Genomic DNA, 26,818 nt, shown 5'->3' with positions numbered 1-26,818 from the left:
TTGAACAAGACGTCGGCTAACCTTTTATTTTATAAGGGCGCGTTGCGCAGAAAGAAGCAATCAAAGTATTGTGCCGTAAGTGTCACATAAAACTTAATGAGGAACCCAGATACTCTCGAGTCATCCGTCATCCGTGTGACAGCGAGCACATGGCCGTGGTGACTAGCCTACAACACTTCGGGCTGACGGATAAATAAGGTTGAGATTCAAGGCGTACGCGCGCTCCTGTGTGGCGCTCGGCTATAGCCTAGCGGGCTGGGCCCGGCGTATTCATTAATCTAAGCGCGGCTTGAAAGAAACCCGATGACCATTCATTTCTGGCTATAGAATAGCAAATCATATCCAGGCATCGGCTCATAGAGCAAAACATACACGCACACGTCGTCACTTACCGGGTTTTTATCTTGCTGGCTCGGGACTCCATGGCTGGCTGCTGCTGCTAATGGTTTCATAATGACACAATATACGCCGGGCTAAAATGTAACATTCTGGGTCTAGCTCTCTATGCTACAGCGCGCCTCTTCCCCATCGTCCTCCTCCAATTCCTCCCTCTTTCGGCTATCTCCCGGGGCTGTCTCTCTTTCTCTCCCTGGGAAGTGAGGGGGTGATACTGAAGGAAGCCGGCGTCGGTTTCAGACGCACCAGCAGCCCCGCATCCGGGTTTAACTCCAGCGAGAGAACAGCCCAGCCTGCAATGCCGAGCGCACGCTACTGTCTTGCAGCGCAGGGATGGAGAAAAAGGCTAGAGGGGAGAGAAAAACAATCGAGCCCCGTGCGTTCTTTCTTTTTACGCTGATGCCAATTAGATAGATTCCTCCTCCAGTGAGCTCCGGTGTGTGGATAATAAAGCAGAAAAATGGGGGGGAGGCTAAAATGGCTGACACCACTTTCACTCACGTTCGCTCCCTCATCCTACCTCTCCCTCCCTGCTCTGCTCTCTTTCGCTGCCGATGGTAGGCTGGCTGTCACAAACACAAGCACGCCTACGCGCACGCAAAGACTCGCTCACTCGGCTTTTACGCGCCATTAGATTAGTCTGAGACCTAGGAGCCACAGCCTCCTGGCTTTGTTAACACTACTCTCAGTTCATTTGTGGACCAAAGCAGTGGGACGTGTGTGTGTCAGTGTGTGTATTGGGGAGAAATGGGGGGGGGGGGGCTTGAATAGGGACCGCCCTCACTGATGCTGAGAGTCCAGCCGGTGGTGCCTGCTGTTCTACTCACCCAGTCTACAAGGCTTAAAAAGAGATAGAGGGACAGAGGAGAGAAAATGAGAGGGATGAGGATGAATAGGCTAGCTAGAGACAGATAAACAGATACACAGGGAGATAGAGAAAAAAAGAGCGATAAAGGACGCAATGGAGAGCAAAAAGCTGAGAGAAATCAAAAGGATACTCGTGAGAGGTGGTGAGCCCAGCGAGAGTAATGCCATTATCACACTCACTTCAGCAGAGGACCGCGGCTGCAGCCAGTTGGCATGGTAACAGAACCAGGAAAGCAATTTCCTGGGCGGTGGAGAGAGAGGGGGGGCGAGAGAGGGGGAGCATCCTCTTCAGTGAGAGGGGAGAAAAGAGGAAAGGTGGGCCTGATAAAGACTTGCTCAAAGACAGTGGGTAATAAAATTAAAGAGGACCATGGCTATGGAGATGAACAGAGTTCTCCTTGAATCAGTATGACAATGATGTCACCACTGTCAAACGGCTGGAGTATAGTAACCAAGGCGACTGAGCATGACTCGCCCCCACGGGCCTTTGGTGGTTGCTGTGGCGACAGAAGCATAGAGACACAGAAAGATGGAGGAAGTAGAAAGAGAGAGACAGAGAGAGCGAAGAGAGAGGGGGGCACACATGTGTGTCAGAGGCCATCTCGTCACCGACTCCCCCGTCCTACTTTGGTGAAAAGGCCCCCATCGAGCATGGGCTGTGGTATCACATCATAGACGGGGCTGAAGGCTCTATCAAATCATGACACGCAAGCACACACACACTGTAACCACCCTTCACAATATACCACTAGGTACACACATACATACATATACACATATATACACACACACACACACACACACACACACACACATACATACATATATACACATACATATATATACATATATACACATACATATACACACATACATACATATACACATACACATATATACACATACATACATACATACATACTGTATATACATACATACACACACACACACACACACACACACAGGGGATGCCCATTCCCCTAGGGCAGGGATCAACAACTAGATTCAGCCGTGGGACGATTTTTGTCTTGAGTGGATGATCAGGGGGCCAGAACATAATTACAAATAATTTGTAGACTGCAAATGGACTGCAAGAAGCCCAAATGGATATAATATTTGATTAAAACATCATTTTTAAACACGCTTACATTTGCACACAATCACATACTGTATATCTCTCTATTATGAGTGGGAATACTTGGTGGGCCAAACAGTCGCCAGCTGCCTTAGGGGATTCTGGTTATTGGCAACACAAAGGGCCCCTTGTCAGATATGAGGCCAGCGGGCCAGGCTTGGTGACGGACACTGAGATATGAGAAGAACAGCGCTTTAAAATGACGAAGGCACAGCGAACAATGGCTTAAAGGGCAATGCAAGACTGCGTCCGAAATGGCACCCTATTCCCTACAGTCACTCTGGATCCTGGTCAAAAGTAGTGCACTATATAGGGAATAGGGTGCCATTTAGGACACACACCAAAACAATGAACAATAGGCAGCCGAGTGACTCGGAGCTGATATTATTATCTTGAAATGGCACAATAATATACTGCCAATTCAAATGAGAATCAAAGCCCCAACGGGCAAATAGGAAAACCCTACAGTGTTCCTACAATGACTGTCAAAGATAAATAGCTTTGTTACACTAACAAAATACACTACACAACCAAAAGTATGCTCATTGAACATCTAATTTCAAAATCATGGGCATTAATATGAAGTTGGTCCCCACTTTGCTCATATACAGCCTCCACTCTTCTTGGAATATTGCTGCGGATACTTGCTTCCATTCAGCCAGAAGATGTTGGGCGATTAGGCCTGGCTCGCAGTCGGCGGTAGAATTCATCCCATAGGTGTCCGATGGGGTTGAGGTCAGGGTTCTGTGCAGGCCAGTCAAGTTCTTCCACGCAGATCGACAAACCATTCCTGTATGTACCTCACTTTGTGCACTGGAGCATTGTCATGCTAAAACAGGAAAGAGCCTTCCCCAAACTAGATGTTGGAATATTGCTGCGGATACTTGCTTCCATTCAGCCACAAGATGTTGGGCGATTAGGCCTGGCTCGCAGTCGGCGGTAGAAATCATCCCATAGGTGTCCGATGGGGTTGAGGTCAGGGTTCTGTGCAGGCCAGTCAAGTTCTTCCACGCAGATCGACAAACCATTCCTGTATGTACCTCACTTTGTGCACTGGAGCATTGTCATGCTAAAACAGGAAAGGGCCTTCCCCAAACTAGATGTTGGAATATTGCTGCGGATACTTGCTTCCATTCAGCCACAAGATGTTGGGTGATTAGGCCTGGCTCGCAGTCGGCGGTAAAATTCATCCCATAGGTGTCCGATGGGGTTGAGGTCAGGGTTCTGTGCAGGCCAGTCAAGTTCTTCCACGCAGATCGACAAACCATTCCTGTATGTACCTCACTTTGTGCACTGGAGCATTGTCATGCTAAAACAGGAAAGGGCCTTCCCCAAACTGTTGCCACAAAGTTGGAAACACAGAATGTCATTGTATGCTGTAGTGTTAAGATTTCCCTTCAATGGCACCAAACGGCCTAGCCCAAACCATGAAAAACAGCCCCAAACCATTATGCCTCCTGCACCAAACTTTACAATTGGCACTATGTATTGGGGCAGGTAGCATTTTCCTGGCATCTGCCAATCCCGGATTAGTCCGTCAGACTGCCAGATTACTCCAGAGAACGCTTTTTCACTGCCCCAGAGTCCAATCGGGGTGAGCTTTACACTCCTCCAGCCGAAGTTTGGCATTGTGCATGGTGATCTTAGGCTTGTGAGAGGCTGCTTGGCCATGGAAACCCATTTCATGAAGCTCCCGACAAACAGTTCTTGTGCTGACGTTGCAACCGAGAACAGACAATTGTTACGCGCTTCAGCACTCGGTGGTCCCATTCTGTGAGTTTGTCTGGCCTACCACTTTGCGGCCATTCTACGGTCAATGGAAATTGCATGGCTGAGTGCTCAATTTTATACACCTGTCAGCAACGGGTGTGGCTGAAATAGCCAAATCAACTAATATGAAGGGGTGTCCACATACTTTTGTATATATATAGTGTATGTGTTGCCAGTGCTGCCAGTCTTCAGATATGCAACTTTTTTGTTTACACCATCCTTACATTAGCCTTGGATGTGGTGTGGCAAAGTGACCTATAGTGATTCTTGTTGTTGCAGTGTTGGATAGGAAAACAACAACTACTGAACATGCGTATGTACAGTCCATCTATATATGGCTCTCACATGCAGATCAAATGTGGGTCAATGGAAGAATAAACACCACATTTACACATTGAGTCGTGCTTGAGGGGGCTATTTGCTCACGTATACACCGTATAACTACTGCGTTAATAGAGACAATGCCTCAAAACCAGGGGTTGCAGCATTTATTATCGGCCGGCTGGCCTCCATCCGACGGAACATGAGAATACCCACTGTGACATCATTCCCATCACCCTCTCTAGGCCCCGGGCGATGATGTAATGCATCACCAAAACAAGCTCAGGTGTTTGCTTCTGGTGCTGATGACGGTGTCATTAGCATTGCTGGCAACAATAGTCAAGGGACCGGGACATCATTATGTCATTACATCACCACGGCAATGGGTGGGGCAGTGGGGGGTGTTGTTGGGGTCGCGTCTGGGGACCACAACCAGACACTCTTGGTCGCACTCTAATGCTTTCCAGTGACAACGAGACTATGGCTCCCGTTCCAAATAGCATCCCATTCCCTATATAGTGCACTAATTTCGACCAGGGCCCATAGGGTGCTATTTAGGGAATAAGGGGCCATTTCAGATATAGACTATGGGGTTGGCATTCTGCTGAACAACTTCAATCTAAATGCAAAGGAAAGGCAAGGGCGCATTGATTTTACTTGATTGGAACACTGATGTAACAATGCTAGCGGTGCGTAACATTAATGGATTCAGATTCATTCGAGGGGTCAGGAAAGCCTAGACACCAGCCATTTGTAATGTTCTCTGCTAACCACTGTGGCTATAAGTTTGTTCCAAACATTATGGGTTCGGGATGCATAGCATTAGGGTCGTACAAAGTTCATTACCACGGTAGGGAAGACAAAAGCAAACTCACACGTATGTGCATGGACATACACAGGTGCATGCTGTAGGCAGACAACAAGCACATAAAAGAAAGAGTGATGTCGCCTTTAGATAAAAAAAAAAACATTTTACAGTTAGTTTTATTACTAGCACGACTGCATGCGATGAACCAAAGGAAAACAAGAAAATTAGGACAACAGAAAGCGGCAATTTAAAAAAAAAAACAAGTCTTTTCCACAAAGCCACTGTATCAAGGAGAAAAATATTGTGAATCTATCAAGCTCCTATAAAACAGCAAATCTGACATGGCCTTTCCCACTCACACACAGTAGCTGGACATCAGCACAAAGACTAAGAGCTTAAACTCTCCTCTCTCCCCCTCTGCATCTTCCTACAAGTCAATAAGTACCAGTCAAAGCAAATACCGGTGCTAATACCTTGCCAGATAAACCACTGAAATTGCAATTTCAAAAAAGGTTAACCAATGCAAATACTCGTATGATCGGGTAACATTTGCCATTTCTTAAATAGGCCAATAGCATATAAGAAGAGATCTATTACACCTGGCTATAAATCTAGAAGTCTCGGTGTCTTTTAGGTTTTGCAACACGGTTGATTATTTCAACAACAAATATAAAACTGATTAACAAACCAGTAGGCGATTAGCACCAGTCAAGCTAACCAAAGCAGCTAAAAACGGACGCCACCAGCCTGCCATTACTGATCATGACGGTGCAATTCCCACAGTACATTATCTTCATGTTAGTATATGTGAAAGAGTCTAAAGCCTTGTTAAATTGCTGACTGCGCATATCAATAAAGGGCCAGACCCTTACTTGTAAAAAAAAAAAAAAAGTTGCTAATACACTGCTGCCATCTCCTCCTCTAGGGTCGACTTCCTGATGCTGCTGTTCCCACGCCACCTCTGCCAGTTCAAGAGGCAGCAAGGTATTGTGTTGCTGTTGGCATGAGTTGGCGTGGGCACGTTTCCTGTCCGAGTAGGAAGTGGACAGGATTTGCAAGCCAAACCAGGTTGCCACTGCCACAAAGTCATAATTATGGCTAAACCCTGCCTATTTGAACAATTTCTCTTTTTAAAATATGATTTTGAACCTAATCTTCAACCACACTGATAACCTTACGCCTCATCTTAAATTAAGTCCAAAAAGCACATTTTTGTTTTCACGACACAGCCAATTTTGACTTTGTGGCTGTGGTAACTAGTGACAACCGATATAATGGGAGGAGAGGGAGGGGGAGGGCGAGGAAGAGGAAAGGCCTGAAATAATAGGCACAGACATCTCCCAGGATGTAGGGCAAGTCAGCGGGATCAGAAACAGCCAGGGTCTGGTTTTTCCCAAAAGCATCTTAAGGCCATTAAGGCCATAGCTGCAGGAAGTAGGGGTGCTGGAGGTGCTGCAGCATCCCCTGAAATTGAACAAATGTCCCCAAAAATATATATATAAATATATATATATATTTTTTAATTTCCAAAAACTACATTACTCCTGTCTGAACAGACATAAAATCAGTCAAAATACTACACCAGAGAACATAATTTACTCACAGAGGATCAAAAGATAGAAAATAATAGTGCTTGTGATAAAACCTGATCCACAGCTTAGTCGAGAGGGCCGCAATTTGGGCAGCATGCTCGCCAAATATAAAACCACTTGTTGCGTTATGGCCATAGACATATAATCCATAGAAGGGTTTTGGAACCTCTAACCCTGGCAATTTGACTGTTAAACTCATGGGTACACCAGCAATGGCTGCCAGTCCTGACTTGAATGGGAACCAAATCAAATCGTTATTAGTGACTATGCACTGAATACAACCGGTCCTTACAGTGAAATGCTTACTTATGAGCCTCTGACCAACAATGCAGCTTAAAAAAAAAAGATGAGGAAGAATAAGAAAAAAGTAACAAGTAATTAAAGAGCAGCAGTAAAATAACAATAGCGAGACAATACAAAGGGGAGTACCGGTACAGAGCCAATTTGCAGGGGCACCAGTTAGTTGAGGTAAAATGTACAGATGAAGTCGAAAGTTTACATACACTTAGGTTGGAGTCATTAAAACTCGTTTTTAAACCACAAGTCGGTTAGGACATGTACATTGTGCATGACAAAAGTCATTTTTCAAACAATCGTTTACAGACAGAGTATTTATAATTCACTGTATCACAATTCCAGTGGGTCAGAAGTTTACATACACAAAGTTGACTGTGCCTTTAAACAGCTTAGAAAATTCCAGAAAATGATGGCATGGCTTTAGAAGCTTCTGATAGGCTAATTGACATCATTTGAGACATTTGGAGGTGTACCTGTGGATGTATTTCAATGCCTACCTTCAACCTCAGTGCCTCTTTGCTTGACATCATGGGAAAATCAAAAGAAATCAGCCAAGACCTCAGAAAAAAAGTTGTAGACCTCCACAAGTCTGGTTCATCCAAACGCCTGAAGGTACCACGGTCATCTGTACAAACAATAGTACGCAAGTATAAACACCATGGGACCACGCAGCCGTCATACCGCTCAGGAAGGAGAAGCATTCTGTCTCCTAGAGATTAACATATTTTGGTGCTAAAAGTGCAAATCAATCCCAGAATAACAGCAAAGGACCTTGTGAAGATGCTGGAGGAAACAGGTAGAAAAGTATCCATATCCACAGTAAAACAAGTCATATATCGACATAACTTGAAAGGCCGCTCAGCAAGGAAGAAGCCACTGCTTCAAAACCGCCATAAGAAAGCCAGACTACGGTTTGCAACAGCACAAGATCATAATTTTTGGAGAAATGTCCTCTGGTCTGATGAAACAAATATAGAACTGTTTGGCCATAATGACCATCGTTATGTTTGGAGGAAAAAGGGGGAGGCTTGCAAGCCAAAGAACACCATCCCAATCGTGAAGCACGGGGGTGGCAGCATCATGTGGCTGTGCTTTGCTGCAGGAGGCACTGGTGCACTTCACAAACTAGATGGCATCATGAGGCAGGAAATGTGCATATTGAAGCAACATCTCAAGACATCAGTCAGGAAGTTAAAGCTTGGTCGCAAATGGGACTTCCAAATGGAAAATGACCCCAAGTATACTTCCAAAGTTGTGGTAAAATGGCTCAAGGACAACAAAGTCAAGGTATTGGAGTGGCCATCACAAAGCACTGACCTCAATCCTATAGAAAATTAGCGGGCAGAACTGAAAAAGTGTGTGCGAGCACCCAACTTATTGTGGGAAGCGTGTCGAAGGCTACTCAAAATTTTGACCCAAGTTAAACAATTTAACGGCAATGCTACCAAATAGTAATCGAGTGTATGTAAACTTCTGACCTACTGGGAATGTGATGAAAGAAAGAAACGCTGAAATAAAATCAATCACTCTCTCCACTATTATTCTGACATTTCACATTCTTAAAACAAAATGGTGACCTTAACTGACCTAAGACAGGACATTTATACTAGGATTAAATGTCAGGAATTGTGAAAAACTGAGTTTAAATGTACTTAGGTGCTAAGGTGCATGTAAACTTCCGACTTCAACTTTACATGTAGGTAGAGTTATTAAATTGACTATGCACAGATGATAACAATAGAGAGTAGCAGCGGCGTAAAAGAGGGGAGGGGGTGCAATGCAAATAGTCTGGGTAGCCATTTGATTAGATGGTCAGGAGTCTTATGGCTTGGGGGTAGAAGCGGTTTAGGAACCTCTAGGACCTGGACTTGGCACTCCGGTACAGCTTGCCATGCGGTAGCAGAGAGAACACTGCCAGGTGTAGAGTTCCTGGATGGCAGAAAGCCTGACCCCAGTGTAGTGCCATGCAGCCGGAGGCCGAGCAGTTTCAAAACCAGGCAGTGATGCAACCAGTGATGCTCTCGATGGTGCAGCTGTAGAACCTTTTAAGGATCTGAGGACCCATGTCAAATATTTTCAGTCTCCTGAGGGGGAATAGGTTTTGTTGTGCCCTCTTCTCAACTGTTTTGGTGTGCTTGGACCACCTTAGTTTATTGGTGATGTGGACACCAAGGAACTTGAAGTTCTCAACCTGCTCCACTACAGCCCCGTCAATGAGAATGGGGGCGTGCATGGTCCTCCCTTTTCCTGTAGTTCACAATCATCTCCTTTGTTGAGGGAGATGTTGTTGTCCTGGCAACACATTGCCAGGTCTCTGACCTCCCCCCGATAGGCTGTCTCATCGTTGTTGGTGATCAGGCCTACCACTGTTGTGTCATCGGCAAACTTAATGGTGTTGGAGTTGTGCCTGGCCGTGCAGTTAATGAATGAACAGGATGTACAGGAGGGGACTGAGCACGCACACCTGAGGGGCCCCTGTGTTGAGGATCAGCGTGGCAGATGCGTTGTTACCTAGCCTTACCACCTGGAGGCAGCCCGTCAGGAAGTCCAGGATCCAGTTGTAGAGGGAGGTGTTTAGCCCCAGGGTCCTTAGCTTATTGATGAGCTTTGAGGGCACTATGGTGTGGAACGCTGAGCTGTTGTCAATGAGTAGCATTCTCACGTAGGTATTCCTTTTGTCCAGGTGGGAAAGGGTGGTGTGGAGTGCAATAGAGATTGCATCATCTGTGGATCTGTTGGGGCGGTATGCAAATTGGAGTGGGTCTAGCGTTTCTGGGATAATGGCTGTTGATGTGAGCCATGACAAGCCTTTCAAAGAACTTCATGGCTACAGATGTGAATGCTACAGGTTCAGTAGTCATTTAGGCAGGTTACCTTAGTGTTATTGGGCACAGGGACTATGGTGGTCTGCTTGAAACATGTTTCTGGGCCTGTTCCCGGGAAGGCAGTATATCATTCACATCGGGCTCGTTAAAGGAAAAAAAGGATTCTGCCAGTCCGTGGTGAGAAAACGCAGTTCTGATGTCCAGAAGTTATTTTCGGTCATAAGAGACGGTAGCAGCAATAGTATGTACAAAATAAGTTAAAATATAAACAACTCAAAGAAACAAACAGAAACCCAATTGGGTAGGAATACGTAAAACGTCAGCTATGTTCTCTGATTGATTGCGGCTGTCTGATTGCGTTTCACAAATTTCAAAATACAAATCGCTCAACATGTGGGAACTCCTTCAAGACTGTTGGAAAAGTATTCCAGGCGAAGCTGGTTGAGAGAATGTCAAGAGTGTGCAAAGCTGTCATCAAGGCAAAGGGTGGCTGTAATTTTTTACATTTTATTTTGTTTAACACTGTTTTTGGTTAGTACATGATTCCACATCTGTTATTTCCTAGTTTTGATGTCTTCACTATTATTGTATTATGTACAATGTATTAAAACAAATCAAACCTGGAATGATGTGGTGTCCAAAGTTGACTGGTTCTGTACGTACAGTATTTCATGATGAATGTGTCAAATATTTTAATTTAGTGCATTATTATACAGTATAAGCATTAGAATAAGCTGCCTCAATATCTGCAGCCATATTGGTGATATCTCTCTAGGAGCTGAACGATCTACAGTATTATGGAATAATTCTAATGTTAAAGGTAACATTTGAGTGTTGAAAGCTGATCGGAACAGCTGCGCTTCCTTTCTTTCCATCCTTTGAGTATCGACACAGGCTCCAACGATGCACTTAGCTTAACGTTCTCTGTCGGGGAAATGGATGTTACATCTTTGGCCGTTGTAGTAACGACGCATCGCTAAAACAGTCGTAAGCCTAAGTTACATTGCTATTGGGAAACCGGGCCCTGGAGAATAGGTGGAAATGCCCCTGTATTAATATGTGTGTCAGGGCCATAGTGAGGTGTTCAGTCTTAACCGATACACTCGGTCTGCAAACTGTATGATTGATGACCATTGGAACATATGACAGTGGGTCTGAGCATTGTGCAATGTAAAATACGGTACATGAAATAACAAGATCAGCAGTTGAAGTGTTTAAGCCTGGAAATGAACGTGGCTTGGTGAACACCACAGAATATTCAACCTCCCCATTACATTGGCTGCATAACATTTCATCTTTGCAGGCAAAACTGTGAGCCAGTGTGTGTGATTGACTGACTAGATGAGATTGCAAGTAAGGAGTGGAAGAGTACAGAGAAAGTCACAAACCAGGCACAATGCCGAAGTCATCATCCAATGTTGACAGAGACATGGGAGAGTGGGGGAGATTAGATGGCATAATATGACCCTGTAAGCATAGTACTCAACACTGTTGTTTTGGAAATTCAAACTCTTACCAACAGTCAGTGATGAGGGAATTGCCAAATCAGTCCATGTTCAGGACAACATTTTATATGCAAATCAATAGTTACAAATGTAGGCTACATAACAGTCTATACAAGCTAATCATGGGAATTGTGAACATTCAAAACTGTTCTAAAGTGACACCCAACCCAACTGTTTATCCAAAATGGGTCAACTTTGAGCACCTTTATCTCATGAATGTTCAAAAAAAGATCAAAAAATTAACTTTCTGACCATGGGCAAACATGTATGGAAAGTTTTGTTTAAATCAAAGGGATGCTGTCAAAAAGAGATTGAATTCAAATGGACTCACTTCGTCACTAAATAATTTTACTATGCAAGAACGAATAGTCGTGTAGGCTACTCAACTCATGGTAGTCAACACAGCAATGTTCACACATAAAAACGGGAAAAACCTCAACCCAATCACACATCGATTAAAACACGTTCACAAACCCACTTACTGGTTTGGTTCATGATTTTGTGATATCCAATTAGTAGTTACAGTCTTGTCCCATCTCTGCAGGCGAAGGTCGAGAGCCATGCATCCACCGAAACACAACCCTGCCTAGCAACACTGCTTCGTGACACACTACTCGCTTAACCTGGAAGCCAGCCGCACCAATGTGTTGGAGGATATACCGAACAACCGATGACCGTGTCAGCGTGCATGCACCCGGCCCGACACAGGAGTCGCTAGAGCGCGAAGGGACAAGGACATCCCAGGCCGGCCAAACCAACGTTGGGCCAACTGTGCGCCGCCCCGTGGGTCTCCCGGACACGGCCGGCTGTGACACAGCCCGGGATCTAACCCGGGCCTGTGCCTTAGACCGCTGCGCCACTCGGGAGGCCTGATTAGACCATCTTGAACATCACTTTAACGTTGGTTCAGCAGTTGAGATTCGGTGTTCGTCCGACAGATAAATTGCGCTCATTACCTCGGTTCATTAAGCGGTGCAGCAATCCTAGTTATCATGTTCACTGCACGGATTACGACCATATTCCATATGGCTGTTTAATGGGTACTGCAACATATCAGTGGAGAGGAGCCTCATTTTCAGATGTGAAATTGTGAATCTCTATACAACCACAATTGCTTTTCCAATTCTTGTCCTAATAATATAGCTACAGGAAAATACATTTGGCACCATTAAATGAAAAGATACACAAGTCTATATCTAAAAGGTGATGCTACCTCCATACATGAAAGTGGGAGGACTAGCACAGACCGCTGCAGAGCAGAGGTTAGCGAACACACTGTACTTTTTTGTTCACGCATGTGTATAGATGTAATGTATTGACACCTGTACCATGATGCTTTTTCGTGTGTCAAAACTCAATGTAAGTGGTCCACAATGTGATTGGGGGAAAAAAATCTGTATTTTGTATTATTGTATCGTTGTGGAGTGACACTTAAATACATTGTTCTAACACACACACACACACACACACACACAGTACCTGAGCTTTAATGCATTCCTGGGAGCATTCAGGATGAAATGAAAGGCATGAAAGGAAGAAGCAGAGAGGAAGATGGGTGTTATTAAACATGCAGCATGTCACTCAGGGATGGAGAGAATTGGGCCTGATGCTTCAATCGCTGCAATTGACAGCTGTTAAAAAGCATTATTCTGTGCCAGTTGGGCAGGGGTAGAAACACAAAAGCAAGTACATTATTCATTGAGCCAAACACTCCCATCGTCCTTTACCCGTTTCGCATCACAACTGAGCTATCTGAAGAAAATATTTCACTGGTTGGGCCTAAAAGAAACCTTATATCAAGACTCACTCAGCCTCAACACAGACATACACACAAAAAAACTGAGAAATCGCAAGAAAGCCCTAATTGCATTCAGCGAGGGCACAGTCAAATAAGCGGCCATATTGTGAGACAAAACAGTTTCGGGAATCATCATTAGACGCAATAACTTCAGTCCCCTCCGGGGAGTTTCAATTTTACATTGAAACAATTAACACCAATCATGGACGGAAATTAGCCTGTGGTTGGTTGGACACGGAGACGAAGGCGGGAGGGGATGTTGAATTGAGGGGGCATCGATTCGCTGAGGCCGCCGCAGGCCGCACCATTGAAATTAGGGAACAGCTGCTCAGGGCCTAGGCAAGACGCTGGCGGCCACCGAGCAGACCCCGAAGAGAGGGATTACTCATCCATTTGGGTGGAGAGGGAAAGGTGGTAAAATGGAGAGGGTGATAAAGAGAAATTAAGTGAGCAAGAAAGAGAGAGACAAACACCACCATCACAGAGATAAGACCATCTAACTCAGGGTTGCCATGTCAGCGATTTTCCCCACATAATTGGCCTATTTTTAAAAAAGGATGTCGTTGGGTGAAAATGTATTGGTCGCGGGTTGCAGGTTTTGGGGCTACTTCTAAGTTGCCCCGTCACCCCCATGAAATTTCTCTTAAAAAATAAATATAAAATATCTATTTCACTGTGACCTGCTGTCGCTGAGTATCAGGCAGTAAGGCAAGCTGTTGCTGAGTGAGTGAGTGGTATGGAGCGCCAGAGGCGTGTGTTGTTGGTTGAGAGAGCACTGCAGCGGGTAGTTTAGTCCGCCTCTTTCTTTTGCCCAAAGCAATTAATCCAAAACCAGGCCCCGTTATTCAGAGGGGCGCTCTCCATGTCCGGGAAGTGAATATCACGTAGCGCAAAATTTCAGTCACTGGTTAATAACATTTTCCATTATATTTCAAGATTGAAAAATACAACATAATATCGTGGACCGAGCTAGCCATAAACGTCCCTTAACGCTCAAAAGACATTCAATGGCTGCAGCATAGCGTATTCAACTGAATTATTAGCTAATAAATATTTGAGAAATTATGAATAATAAGCATATGATTTTACCTGATAACAGACTAATGACGATATAACTTCAAATACCGAGTTAGTAACGTTAAGTAGCCTAAGTTAACTTAGCTGACCTTCAATTGAGGGAATTCAGCAGAGTTCTCCGAGACATTTTTACAACTCATTTCAAACTCTGAAAATAAATACATGGGAAAATGTTACCAAACATGATAATAATAGGCCCGCATTATGGTAGGAAGCTAATTGTTGAATTACACTTTCCATCCTTACATTGGAAGGTCACGGTCTCTGCGCTGATCGGCAGTGAGTGAGACAACGCTAGCCAGCCAATGGGTGCGGTTGGCTTAACGGTGTTGGTGTTAGTCACGTGATTGAGAGGATACAGAGCTGCATGTCGTGGCAACTTTTTTTACCAGTTGTAGGTAGGCTATTTAGATTATCATTATGGAGACACCTATTTCCACCCCCTTTTCCCACATAACATGAACATGCTAGAACTGATACGCATCAAGAAATAACATTGACAAAGCACTGGGGAACTACTTTGGGCACATTAGATAAATTCGCTCTGCAGGTGGTTTAAACTCCATGCTAATGTCGACTTTTGCTTATGGAAAAACGGTATCAAGCGAAGTGTTCAGCGCATGCTCCGTGTTTGGGTCTCAGGAGTTGTGCGAGTGGACATTTTAAATGGAAGGTTTTCCAACTCCCTCTCATGCTCCTGTTTATGGGTGTTAAGTCCTCAATGAAACTGCCATTAAATGGAGAAGACCGAATGCAGTGTGCAGTTCGGGGCAGGGCTCAATGTGGGCAGAGTCAAATGCGTTTAACCCGAACCCTTCAAGGTCACCCAAGTTGAGGTTCAAGTCGAAGGTATCAAAGTCAACGAAAGTGAATCTTAAATCGAACCTAACCTACATGGATAAAAATATACACAATGGAAGTGAGACTCATTATGCATCATGTACTTTGTAATATTCATGTTATACCAGTGCAGTGGTATATTTTTATAGAACCAACAACCGCACCGATGTGAGCAAGCTAATTAGCACCCTTTTGCAAGGTAACTACCTAATTGCTTACATTGAAAGAGTCTAATCTGGACTAAATTTGCCTACTTGAGCATGTAAGCCTAGGTTTAAATAATCGATTTGATCATTGATTTTGTGTTTCTTCAATGTATGCCTTGTTGTGTTTGGCTGGATCTAAAGTGTGTATCGTTGACGCCGACAGCTATACCCTAAGTTACACATAGCGAGTCTACACAGCCTACACATAGTATATACAATAATGAAATGAAATGCCTATTTTATGCGTAATTATCATACCTTTTATGTCTATGCTTATTTTTCTTTGATGTATAGAGACGCTAGTGTGTTATTGGAGGGCGAGAGTCCGCAAAAAAAAAATTACTTCATCGCTGCCCCCTCTGCACATATAAGGCTGAACAACAAACAAAGGGTCATGCTTTCAGTGAGGCGCAGAGGTACTATTTCTTCCTTTGTTTATTAAATATATTTGACCTTCCAGTTATTTTAATTTGCTCTATTTTCTTCAGTTGCATCGGTGCATTTAATTTGTTATAACTGGTTACTTTACTGTTATTCCTCTCTTTCGGCGTTCACTATCACAAAGTGTGACTTCAGTTGTGGAAATGCGACACACGTTCATTGTTGCTATTGGCTCCCGGCAACAATAGTCAATAGAGCGGAGTTTCTGAAGCACCCAGAGAGGACGTCAAGAGCTGTTATGCGAGTGCAGAAAGGATCCAAGGTAAGGTGCTAGCTAGCATTAAACTTACCTTATAAAAAACAAACTACACATGGTTGATGATATTACTAGTTTATACTAGCACAGCAAAATCTGCAGAGCTGGGAAGATTGTATCCCCCATTTATATATAACATTCTATTGGTTGCTAGAATTTTGTAAAGTCATTTAAATTGAAAAATGTGAAGTTTTGAATCCGGCGTTGTTTTACCTGTCAATTCATAAACCATGTGCCATGGAATGGGTACATCAAAAAATCTCTCCCCAACTATTTTGCAATTTATATACATAACTCCACCAGTCCTATTTGTACCATTCACTAAAATTGTACCTTTTTTAAACATTTCATCGAAAAAAAATAATAATAATCAAAAACAATATTTGTTGTATTATTTGTTCTGTCTTTTCAGGTGAATTAAACTGAAATTGCAACTGACTTTCTAAGGCTTGTTTAAAAAACAACAATATTTTGGAGATTATTTCCTTTTCAAACAACCGAAAGTGAGCCGTTGTAATCTGAATAAAGGGAAAAAGGACATTCTTGAACATCGGGTGAGACATTCCTACCAATTTACTAGAGAACCAGTTTGGATTTAAGTATAACTGATGCCTTTAGTGAGAAGTCTAATGCTTTAGTATTTAATCATTTCTTCCCTCCGAATTCAGATTTGTTATAGAAATAGGCCCTTTTTAATTTTGTCTGGCTTGCCATTCCAAATATAATTTTAAAAATGTGTTCATATAATTTAAAAAGCAGGTCACTAGGTGTAGGCAAAACCATAGCAAATAGGTAAACGGTGAAATGACTAAAGAGTTCACCAGGGTGATTTTTCCACAAATAGACAGGTATCTTATTTTTGCTAACTTTCTATAAAACTTTATTGGAGTGAGATCATTTCTTTCTTTTGGGATTTGTATAAATACTTTTTATCATTTATTTTGTTACTGTCCATATGCAGCTCGTTTTTGGTCACAGGTCCAGGAAAGGCTGAAGAATTGCAACCTAGAACTAACGCTGCAGATAGCAATACTGGGTGATTTGAAAAGCCATAGTCAATAATATTATAATTATTTTAGCAAAATTTTGTAACTTTCATTACTAACTTTCATTACTAGTTTATCTAGAATGGTTGAAAAATAAACATATCCAGGTGTTAGAATGGCCAAGTCAAAGTCCAGACCTGAATCCAATCGAGAATCTGTGGAAAGAACTGAAAACTGCTGTTCACAAATGCTCTCCATCCAACCTCACTGAGCTCGAGCTGTTTTGCAAGGAGGAATGGGAAAAAATGTCAGTCTCTCGATGTGCAAAACTGATAGAGACATACCCCAAGCGACTTACAGCTGTAATCGCAGCAAAAGGTGGCGCTACAAAGTATTAACTTAAGGGGGCTGAATAATTTTGCACGCCCAATTTTTCAGTTTTTGATTTGTTAAAAAAGTTTGAAATATCCAATAAATGTCGTTCCACTTCATGATTGTGTCCCACTTGTTGTTGATTCTTCACAAAAAAATAGAGTTTTATATCTTTATGTTTGAAGCCTGAAATGTCGCAAAAGGTCGCAAAGTTCAAGGGGGCCGAATACTTTCGCAAGGCACTGTATATATTTACTAAAAAAAGATATGGGGGATTGGGAAAAAAATAAAATAAGTGGAGAATGATATGTTTGCATCTCTTGGCTATCTAGTAGCCTATTCATTTATAGGCTACTGTAGGCTACCATTTGTAGGTTACCATTTGCCACAATAAATATGTTGAAAGTACGATATCACTGGAGTCATTGCAAACCAATTTGTGCCACTTGTGTAGCCTACCTGGAGCTTGCAAATGGATTTAATAAATGTCCCATGACTTCAGTTTATCGTTGTCGTAGCCTTAAAATAGGAAGTTATCAAAGCTCTATTGAAATTGTCAATTAGTTATTATACCACATTAGAGAGACGTAACAGTCAGTCAGATGAGGCTACATATCAAGATAATCAATGGCATGTTGTTGACAATCACAAACAGTTTATTAATATTTAATTCACTGATTGAAATTAAGACACCATCTTCAGTAGGCTATTCGGAAACAAGCACTTCTTACCTCCTCCTTACACACACCCCCACCCCCCCACCCCCTATTCATGTTCAGTAAATGAGTCTGTCAATTTGAATGAAGCATTCTGCTTAGTTCAGTTTACATCTTGCCTAGGCTACTGTAGGCTATCGGAAATGAGATGTAGGCCTATCAGGGGCTATAGGCTACCTGCAACTAGCTAAGCAAACCATGGCAAAGTTGATATCATAAACCCAGGTTTTAGTCTGTAGCCTACGCCTATTGAAATGTCAATCTCGCAAATGGGCCATTTATAACTGTTTCAAGTCTTAACATCTGGCACATAACAGCACAATTGCCAGAAAATAGACAAACATTTTTTTATACAAAAAAAAAAAAAAAAAGTTTGTCCAAGTGTTTCTTGCACACAGATTGAGATCCTCTGTCCAAATTTCATCACTCAAACTCTCCTGTTGGATTTTTCTATAGTTCCTATAGCAAAGGGGATGCATTTACAATTATAAACTGGGTGGCTTGAGCCCTGAATGCAGATTTTGGGTTGAAATATATTACTGAGCTTTGAGTGTTGCTAGTGCAGGTAGCACATGGAATCATGGTAATTCCGCCAAAACGTTATATTTTTGAATTATAAACTGGGTGGTTGGAGCCTCGAATGCTGACTGGCCGAAAGCCGTGGTATATAAAGACTGTGTACTACGGATATTAATGTATTTTTACTGTTCTAATTACATTTGTAACCAGTTTATAATAGCAATAAGGCACCTCTGGGGTTTGTGGCATATGGCCAATATACCACCTCTAAGGGCTGTATCCAGGCACCCTCCTGTTTCGCCGTGCATAAGAACAGCCCTTAGCCATGGTATATTGGCCACATACCCCTCGGTCCTTATTGCTTAATTATAAACTGGGTTTGAGCCCCAAATGCGGACATGCTGAAAGCTGTGGAATTACAGACCATATACCAGGGTTATGACATGTTTTATTTTTGATGTTCTAATAACGTTTCTAACCATCTTATAACAGCAACGGCTAACGGCTGTATTTAGACACTCCGCATTGTGTCATGCTTAAGAACAACAGCCCTTAGCCATGGTATATTTGGCCATATACCATAACCCCCTCGGGCCTTATTGCTTAATCATAGCAGTCAAACGAGTTAAACCGACATCCATTGATGGAAAATGATCTGGCAAGGTGAATGTTTTTGTTTGTTTGTTGACATACTCAAATTCCTTTTATAGTCAAGTCATAATATTTTTTGATAAACGCTACTAACGTCATCTGGCTTGATGTTGTTATGGAAAAAGGGTTTATTGTATAAATATGGAAACACCTCCCTTACTGCGGCAAATTAAAAACCTTTTTTTTTTAAAACGCGTTTTCTGGCCGTTTTGGCAGGTTTTGAGTGGTCATTGTTATGGAAATGTTAACTGGACCTGGCAACCCTGATCTAACCACACTGTTGACAGACTCTAAATTGACATACATTTGACCACATCATGAAAGAAATAAAGAAACCAAGAGAAAGAGAGAGAGAGAGCAAGAGGTACAAGATGAAAAAGGATAGAAAGAGCCAGCCTGAATTAGGTGGTGCCCATTCTGAGGACAGAAGGGGCTCAGTCAGTGTGGCCGACCTCATCTGAGCGAGTGGTGTGTGATGCGGTGTGTGATGCATTCTAAGATGTCCGATAGCGTCGGCTGCAGGGCTCACAGATAGTCTAAACCCCAATGGCTGATTTGACGTCCAGTTTTAAGTCTGTTTAACTGCATTTTTCATTTGGAACTTGTACTTTAGCATTGCTATTGCTTCAGTAACTTGGTTTCTGCCTTTGAAGCTATTAGTCTTAGCCTCATGTGAAAGTCAGGCTATTCATTTGGTGAAGCACCAGGTCATTTTTGCTTTCTGGGACTTTGAGGTAAAATGGATGTCTGGCAAGTGACAACTATCCATTATTTAATGACATTTACCATTGGGAGCATCTTTTTCAGGGGAAGACCGGGACATTGGGCTACACACTAGGTTAGCATGCCATTGGCAGTATACCTGTTATAATTTACTGAGACACAGTAGCTGTTGGTCACATCCCATCACATCTACGGTGGGGGAACAAAAGCTTGGGACCCTCTCTTTGCTTAGAGGGCCTTCAATGGGGATGAACCCCACTGAAGAAAGGCCCACACTTAAAGCGAGTGTCCTACATATTGTTTTCAATAAAGCACGTTCCTATCGGCAATATATATATATATATATATTTTGTTGAAGAAAAAGGAGACGGAGGAGATATATTTGGATCGGTGTCATCATAGGTAGATAGATACCTTGAATGAAAGACCCCTTGCTGTAAATGGGATATCCCCACAAAAACAAAATGTTCTTGCAATACACAAGACCAATGTCCATGCAATACACCTATTCCGAATGTCTACCAAGTGAGATTTAAAAGGGGCGTAAATTTGAGTTACGAAGACAAACCCAAGCTTTTGGCGTGTTCACACGGCTCTCTCTATTCCTCTGCCAAAAGTTTCTCCCTGGCACATTTTTCACCTCTAAATGCGCCTCTGGGTTTTGAGAAGGAAAATCCAGGCGCAGCCTGGCATTCCAAATGCGGGAGATTAGCGTGCTACATGTCATCTTAACATCTAAGCCCATCCAAGCTTTCCCCCTATGCGCTCGGCAGTATCGTCAACTGAAGTTATTCCCTCTACGCACTGCTGTACTTCAAGTGCACTCCACTCCACTTGGGACTACTTGTTACCATGGCACCCCACTTATTCTTCCCACAGGGCCTCTGAGGAGAACTAGAATTTTGTGACAGGCGCCGTCAGGCCATGAGAAAGTTCAGGGTATCCTTTTATGTAAAAAAACCAAAGCCAGTCTAAAATTAGGGGCGGGGGTGACGTCCGGCGCGTTTCCGCTTTGTACGGCCAACCCAGATTATTCCATGGCATTCCAAACGAGCCGGGGTACTCTTGTTGACAACGTCCTCCCTTCAGAATTGCAGAAATAGGAGGAATGGGTTGAAATAAGGCAGGGAACTGGGGCTCATGAAAAATAACATGGGGCATGTTCACATCAGTGAACATGGGTTCCCATGAATAGCAATAGGGTGGTGCGTTCACGAGATTGTACTGTATGCTTTATTAGTGAACCCTTCATTAGTGAACATGGGTTCCCCATTCACATAAACACACTTTAGGACCCATCTCGGGCACTGCTGTGGCCACCTCAGTGGACTGTGGCGTGCTCCATTGGAAAATAAGAGAGAGACTCCCCATCTCCACACATGCTGCCCTTTTAGAATATTTGTGTGTGTGTGTGTGGGGGGGGGGGGGGGGGTTTGCATAAAGATAGGCACAGCTTTGGGACGACATGATGAAAAGGACCCCTTGTTCTCTCTTCTACACAGACTCTTCTCTACTCTCCTCTTACCCCCCTTTCCAGTCATGCTCCTGCTGATTTCGCTGGAGAAACCAGCTGGCTCTACAATCGCCATCCACATCAACCCCTGGTGGGTGACTCAACACGGCTTCTCCCTTCAACTACATGGAACTCCTAGAGCTACACTGTGTAGAATAACAACCACCCTGACACCGCCTGGAGCAATAGGGGACACAGGGGTTATGGGGTGAAGGAAAGATGCAAAGGGAGTAAAGGCAGTGGGTATATGGGGGTGTTGCATAGAGGCACTAGTTCTAGAAAAAAAAGGGCCCAAAGATGACACAGGAGGGTATAACCTATATATAGTCTATTAAGGTCAGACGGTGAGTTTGTAGCAATGGTGCACAAGAGGCGAGCAAAAGGGTGAACAGCATGAACAATGCATTCCGGAGTACAGGTACCCAAGAAGGGTAGAATAATAATATTATTATGGTGAAACAAGGCACAGCAAGCCTACAGCAAACACGATACATTGACCACAACGTAACTATAGAGCAGAGCAAAGTAGAAACAAGGGTGCACACAGATCAGGGTATATATGTCAGGTACTGTGTAAGCTGTGACTACACAGACCAGGGTATAAGGTACCAACTAGTAGGCTACACAGACCGGGGTATAAGGTACTAACTAGTAGGCTACACAGACCAGGGTATAATGTATTCACTAGTAGGCTACACAGACCAGGGTATAAGGTATTCATTAGTAGGCTACATGGACCAGGGTATAATGTATTCACTAGTAGGCTACACAGACCAGGGTATAAGGTATTCACTAGTAGGCTACACAGACCAGAGTCTAAGGTATTCACTAGTAGGCTACACAGACCAGAGTATAAGGTATTCACTAGTAGGCTACACAAGCCAGGGTATAAGGTATTCACTAGTAGGCTACACAAGTAGACGTCCAACAAGCTTAGACAAGGACTATGTTAGCCGACACAAGCGGAGGCAAGGTAAGGAGTATGTTAGGCCAGCACCGAAACTCAAACTACACAAACTGGACCCTCCCTTTTGGCACCACGAGTGTCCAGTTAGTTACTAACTAAACAGGAGGAGCCAGGTAGCTAGATGGTGACTCACCGTACGGTATCCCCTGGCTATGGGCGGCTTGCCGGTGGGGTACGGGTCCACCGTGTCGATGATGGTCTGCCGCTCGCCCTTCTGGTTGATCTTGCGGAACCTCCGGCGGGACTGTCGGTGCGATGCTTGCCGCTGGAAGTACTCCTCATTTTGGTCCATATAGTCCACCTGGGGAAACAGGGTAGGAGGAAAGGAAGGAGTGACTGTCTTGTTTTCCTCGCCCCCTCCTCCCCCTCTCTCCCTCCCCCTCTTCCCGCCCCTCTCACTGCGTAAAAATTGCAGCGTGTGTGTGTGGGCTGCGCCTCAACACTCCTCTCCGACATCAAAGGAAGCTATCACAACTCCAGGAGAGGGGGAACGATCGAGAGGGAGGTGTGTGAGAGAGGTACATAGTGAATTGGCAAGGCAAGCGTGTGAAAGGAAGAGGGATAAAATAGAGGAAGAGATCAAGAGAGGGATGGAGAGAGAGAAAGAGAGAGGAAGAAAAGATAGAGGGGAGACAAACACAGGGAGATGGAAGGAGAGATGGAGAAAGGGAGACATACCAGCCCCTTGCCCTGATGTGATTCAGATTTAGTCATTCAGTCTCGAGTTCAGTCATTCATACTGCTCCTGCCGTCGATCACCCTCGGGAGTCCCATGAAATGGCTCAAAATGACCGTCGTAATAAGGGATAATGATACAACTGGCCTCAAATTACGAGTACAACTTGAGGTTGAGGAGTCACAAGGCATCGGCCATCAGAAGACAGAAATGCATGTACTACATGTTCTACCTGCAAAAATATTGCAGCAACATCTTTTCTCTGCTCACAAAATGCATTTCAACGACTTAATACTTAACAGTCAAGAGTAGTAGCCTGATGAAATAGGCCTGGTGCTAGAATGACAAATTTAAGGCGTTTACAGTTGGCACACACTCCTCCCTCACAAGCTTCTTCACTGCGGCTTCACATTTCACAGCACTCAGCCTTTGGGATTACACATAAAATCTCTCTACCTCTCTCCCTCGCTCGCTCTCTGCCGTACCAACTGCTGCTATGGCAACGGCAGGGGAGCTGTGGTGGATGAGAGAGAGAGAGAGTTGTGTTTGAGGAGCGAGAGTGCATGTGATGTGTGTATCAGTTTGCTTCGAGTGTGTCAATCAGTTTCAGTGTGTGTGTGTGTGTGTGTGTGTGTGTGTGTGTGTGTGTGTGTGTGTGTGTGTTGACTGTGCATATGTGTGTTGACTGTGCATATGTGTATTGGTTTGAGTGCATGTGCGAGTATGATTTTGGTTTGCGTGTGCATCAGTTTAAGCATCTTGCGTTTATCGCTTTAAGTATGTGTTGGAGACTGGGGGCTTAAGAGCAAGAGCTGCTGCTGTCTTAGTATCACCCCAAAGCCAATCTCCCAGTAATTATAGGCTGCTTGTTGCGCCCATAATAGCTGAGGCTACGCCAGGAAGTGGTAATGATCAACAGTAGGACAGAGAGGAGGAGAGAAGGCTATTAGAAAAGCTGAAGCTTTAGCAGCTGGAGCCACATTTAACAAAAAGGTGCCATCTATATAATTATTATTGGAGACATTCATAGGACACTATGATTACAGAGAGGATCTTTGTGGCAGCCGTACTGTAGGACGGTTGGTGATTAACAGTAACATGATGTAACTGGTTAGGTATGGTTGCTCTATTCAAAACGGAGCAGTTTTTAGGCGATAGGATCTGTGTCAAATTGTAGCGTGTGCGTGTACGCTCTTGATTATGCGTGTGTGATTGATTATGCGTGAGTGGGATGTGTGATTGATTATGCGTGAGTGGGATGTGCGATTGATTACGTGTGAGGGTGGTTATGTGTTAGGCGTGTGCATGCACATGACACAGAGCGAAAAAGGACAGTGGGCTTTCGTATCTTTAAAGATCTACCACGCCTCCAAGGCCTCATGTTCCCGACAGCAGATTGTGTTGTGCTGCTACTTTTATATCCTGGTAAGGCTGGATTGATTGGTTTTCAACTTTGCTTTTTATAAGGTCTGTGCCAACATTTGATGTTACCATAAAACTCGGTCAACCTTTATAATCACTGACTGGACATTACTGAAGCACTTTATGGTATTCATCACATTTAGCCAAGTATGCGAGCGTGCAGTGAACAACAACAAAAAAAATCAGCTGCAAGCACTATAGCTGAATGTATGCATGTCAAGTGAAGCACTAGCATTACTTGTAGTTGGTTCGTCCACAATAAATAAAAGGCCATTTAGTAGACCTAAAAATCTAGGCACCTAAATTCGGTGGGGTGTAAAAGTCCCCATAAAAAACGCTAGGTCATCGCTAAGCCCTATAAGTCCCTATAAGTCCTAAACCCTAAGTCTCATCTTTTGTAAACCACCCGTCCCAGTACATCAGTGTATGGAGTGAGTGTGTGGTGTGCTGTTGCCTGACGTGACGCCACTGTGGTGGAGTTGGCAATGGCGGCAGGACTCACCACAATCATCTCGGAAGGTTCCAGAACGATGCACTCGCATCCGCGTCTCAGGCTCCCTGCAGAACGCTTTCCAAAACTGGTGATGGAGCAAAGGAGAGAGAGAAGAATGAAGAGTTTAAAAGGCAGGGAAAGGCACTTTTAATACCCTTCACTTGGCATCATTGGGATTCAATCTGGAAATCCTGTTCCAACGATGGAACAGACAGACGAAGATTCACTCTAAATGTTCCTCAGAGTAAAAATACACCACAGAAATACACCACAAATGGAAGAGTCCACTTGGTGACATCACAGGCTGTACAGTATATGTGCTCTCCAGTGAGGAGGGGTGTAAGAATATTGAAGTGGAAAAACCAAAAGTCTTGAAATGGGGCAGCAGCCATGGAAATTATGAGTAGGGTAAATTAGACAAAACTTAGACAAAAACTTGGGGCTGGATGAAGATTCAAGACTGCAAGCGTTGTATGATACATTCAGACCCACATTTGAGTAGAGGGCTCCCTTGTGCCGTATTTACAAAATGATCAACACCAAAATGTGTGTTGATGTGAACCCCCCCAAACTGATGTGATTATTTATTCAGCATAAAACTCCAGTCACAGAGTCTGTTCAAATAGTGGTCTGAGAAACATCCACCAGTTTGGAATATATATTTTTATATGCTGTGCAGAAGCCATTATTCTTGCCATTTCACCACCTAGTTGTGTTGCAAATGGCGTCATATTTACAAAACCTTCTACTGATGGCAGCCAATCCCTAATCCAGTGGTTCCCAAACTAGGGTTTAAGGAAGAACTTCCAACCCCCCCCCCAAAAAAAAACATATACATACAACACAAACACAGTACCAGTTTTTATTTGTTCTATTTTCTACATTGTAGAATAATGAGGCAATGCAAAGAGTGTGCAGCGCTGTCATCAAGGCAAAGGGTGGCTACTTTGAAGAATCTAAAATATATTTTGATTTGTTTAACACTCTTTTGGTAACTACATGATTCCATATGTATTTCATCGTTTTTGAGGGCTTCACTACTACTCTACAATGTAGAAAATAGTAAAAAAAAGAAAAACCCTTAGTAGCTGTGTCCAAACTTGTGACTGGTACTGTGTGTGTGTGTGCGTGTGATATAATATATATACAGTGCCTTGCGAAAGTATTCGGCCCCCTTGAACTTTGCGACCTTTTGCCACATTTCAGGCTTAAAACATAAATATATAAAACTGTATTTTTTTGTGAAGAATCAACAACAAGTGGGACACAATCATGAAGTGGAACGACATTTATTGGATATTTCAAACTTTTTTAACAAATCAAAAACTGAAAAATTGGGCGTGCAAAATTATTCAGCCCCCTTAAGTTAATACTTTGTAGCGCCACCTTTTGCTGCGATTACAGCTGTAAGTCGCTTGGGGTATGTCTCTATCAGTTTTGCACATCGAGAGACTGACATTTTTTCCCATTCCTCCTTGTAAAACAGCTCGAGCTCAGTGAGGTTGGATGGAGAGCATTTGTGAACAGCAGTTTTCAGTTCTTTCCACAGATTCTCGATTGGATTCAGGTCTGGACTTTGACTTGGCCATTCTAACACCTGGATATGTTTATTTTTTAACCATTCCATTGTAGATTTTGCTTTATGT

The 26,818-nt window shown here is 43.4% G+C and overlaps 1 protein-coding gene across 50 annotated transcripts in view; it reads right to left on the bottom strand.

Annotated features, from left to right (window-relative positions):
• The window catches only part of LOC110504162 (rap guanine nucleotide exchange factor 2), a 134,665-nt gene that overhangs the window by 37,158 nt on the left and 70,689 nt on the right, over positions 1-26,818 (bottom strand). For 44 of the 50 annotated variants that reach the window (XM_036970350.2, XM_036970357.2, XM_036970351.2 and 41 more), the window contains 2 exons: positions 25,182-25,257; positions 22,715-22,882 (listed from right to left, as the gene is read on the bottom strand). In XM_036970350.2, coding sequence (XP_036826245.1) covers positions 22,715-22,882; positions 25,182-25,257 — 244 coding nt within the window. Of the gene's footprint in view, positions 1-392; positions 1,124-22,714; positions 22,883-25,181; positions 25,258-26,818 lie in introns of those variants that run through there. The other 6 variants (XM_036970362.2, XM_090219812.1, XM_090219813.1 and 3 more) reach the window with 2 other exon arrangements.

This window comes from Oncorhynchus mykiss, chromosome 25 (assembly GCF_057628025.1).
Source record: "Oncorhynchus mykiss isolate SJ-2025 chromosome 25, ASM5762802v1, whole genome shotgun sequence".
NCBI classification, from domain to species: domain Eukaryota; kingdom Metazoa; phylum Chordata; class Actinopteri; order Salmoniformes; family Salmonidae; genus Oncorhynchus; species Oncorhynchus mykiss.
Note: the sequence above shows the minus strand (reverse complement) of the source record. Positions and strands in the feature narration are given on the sequence as shown.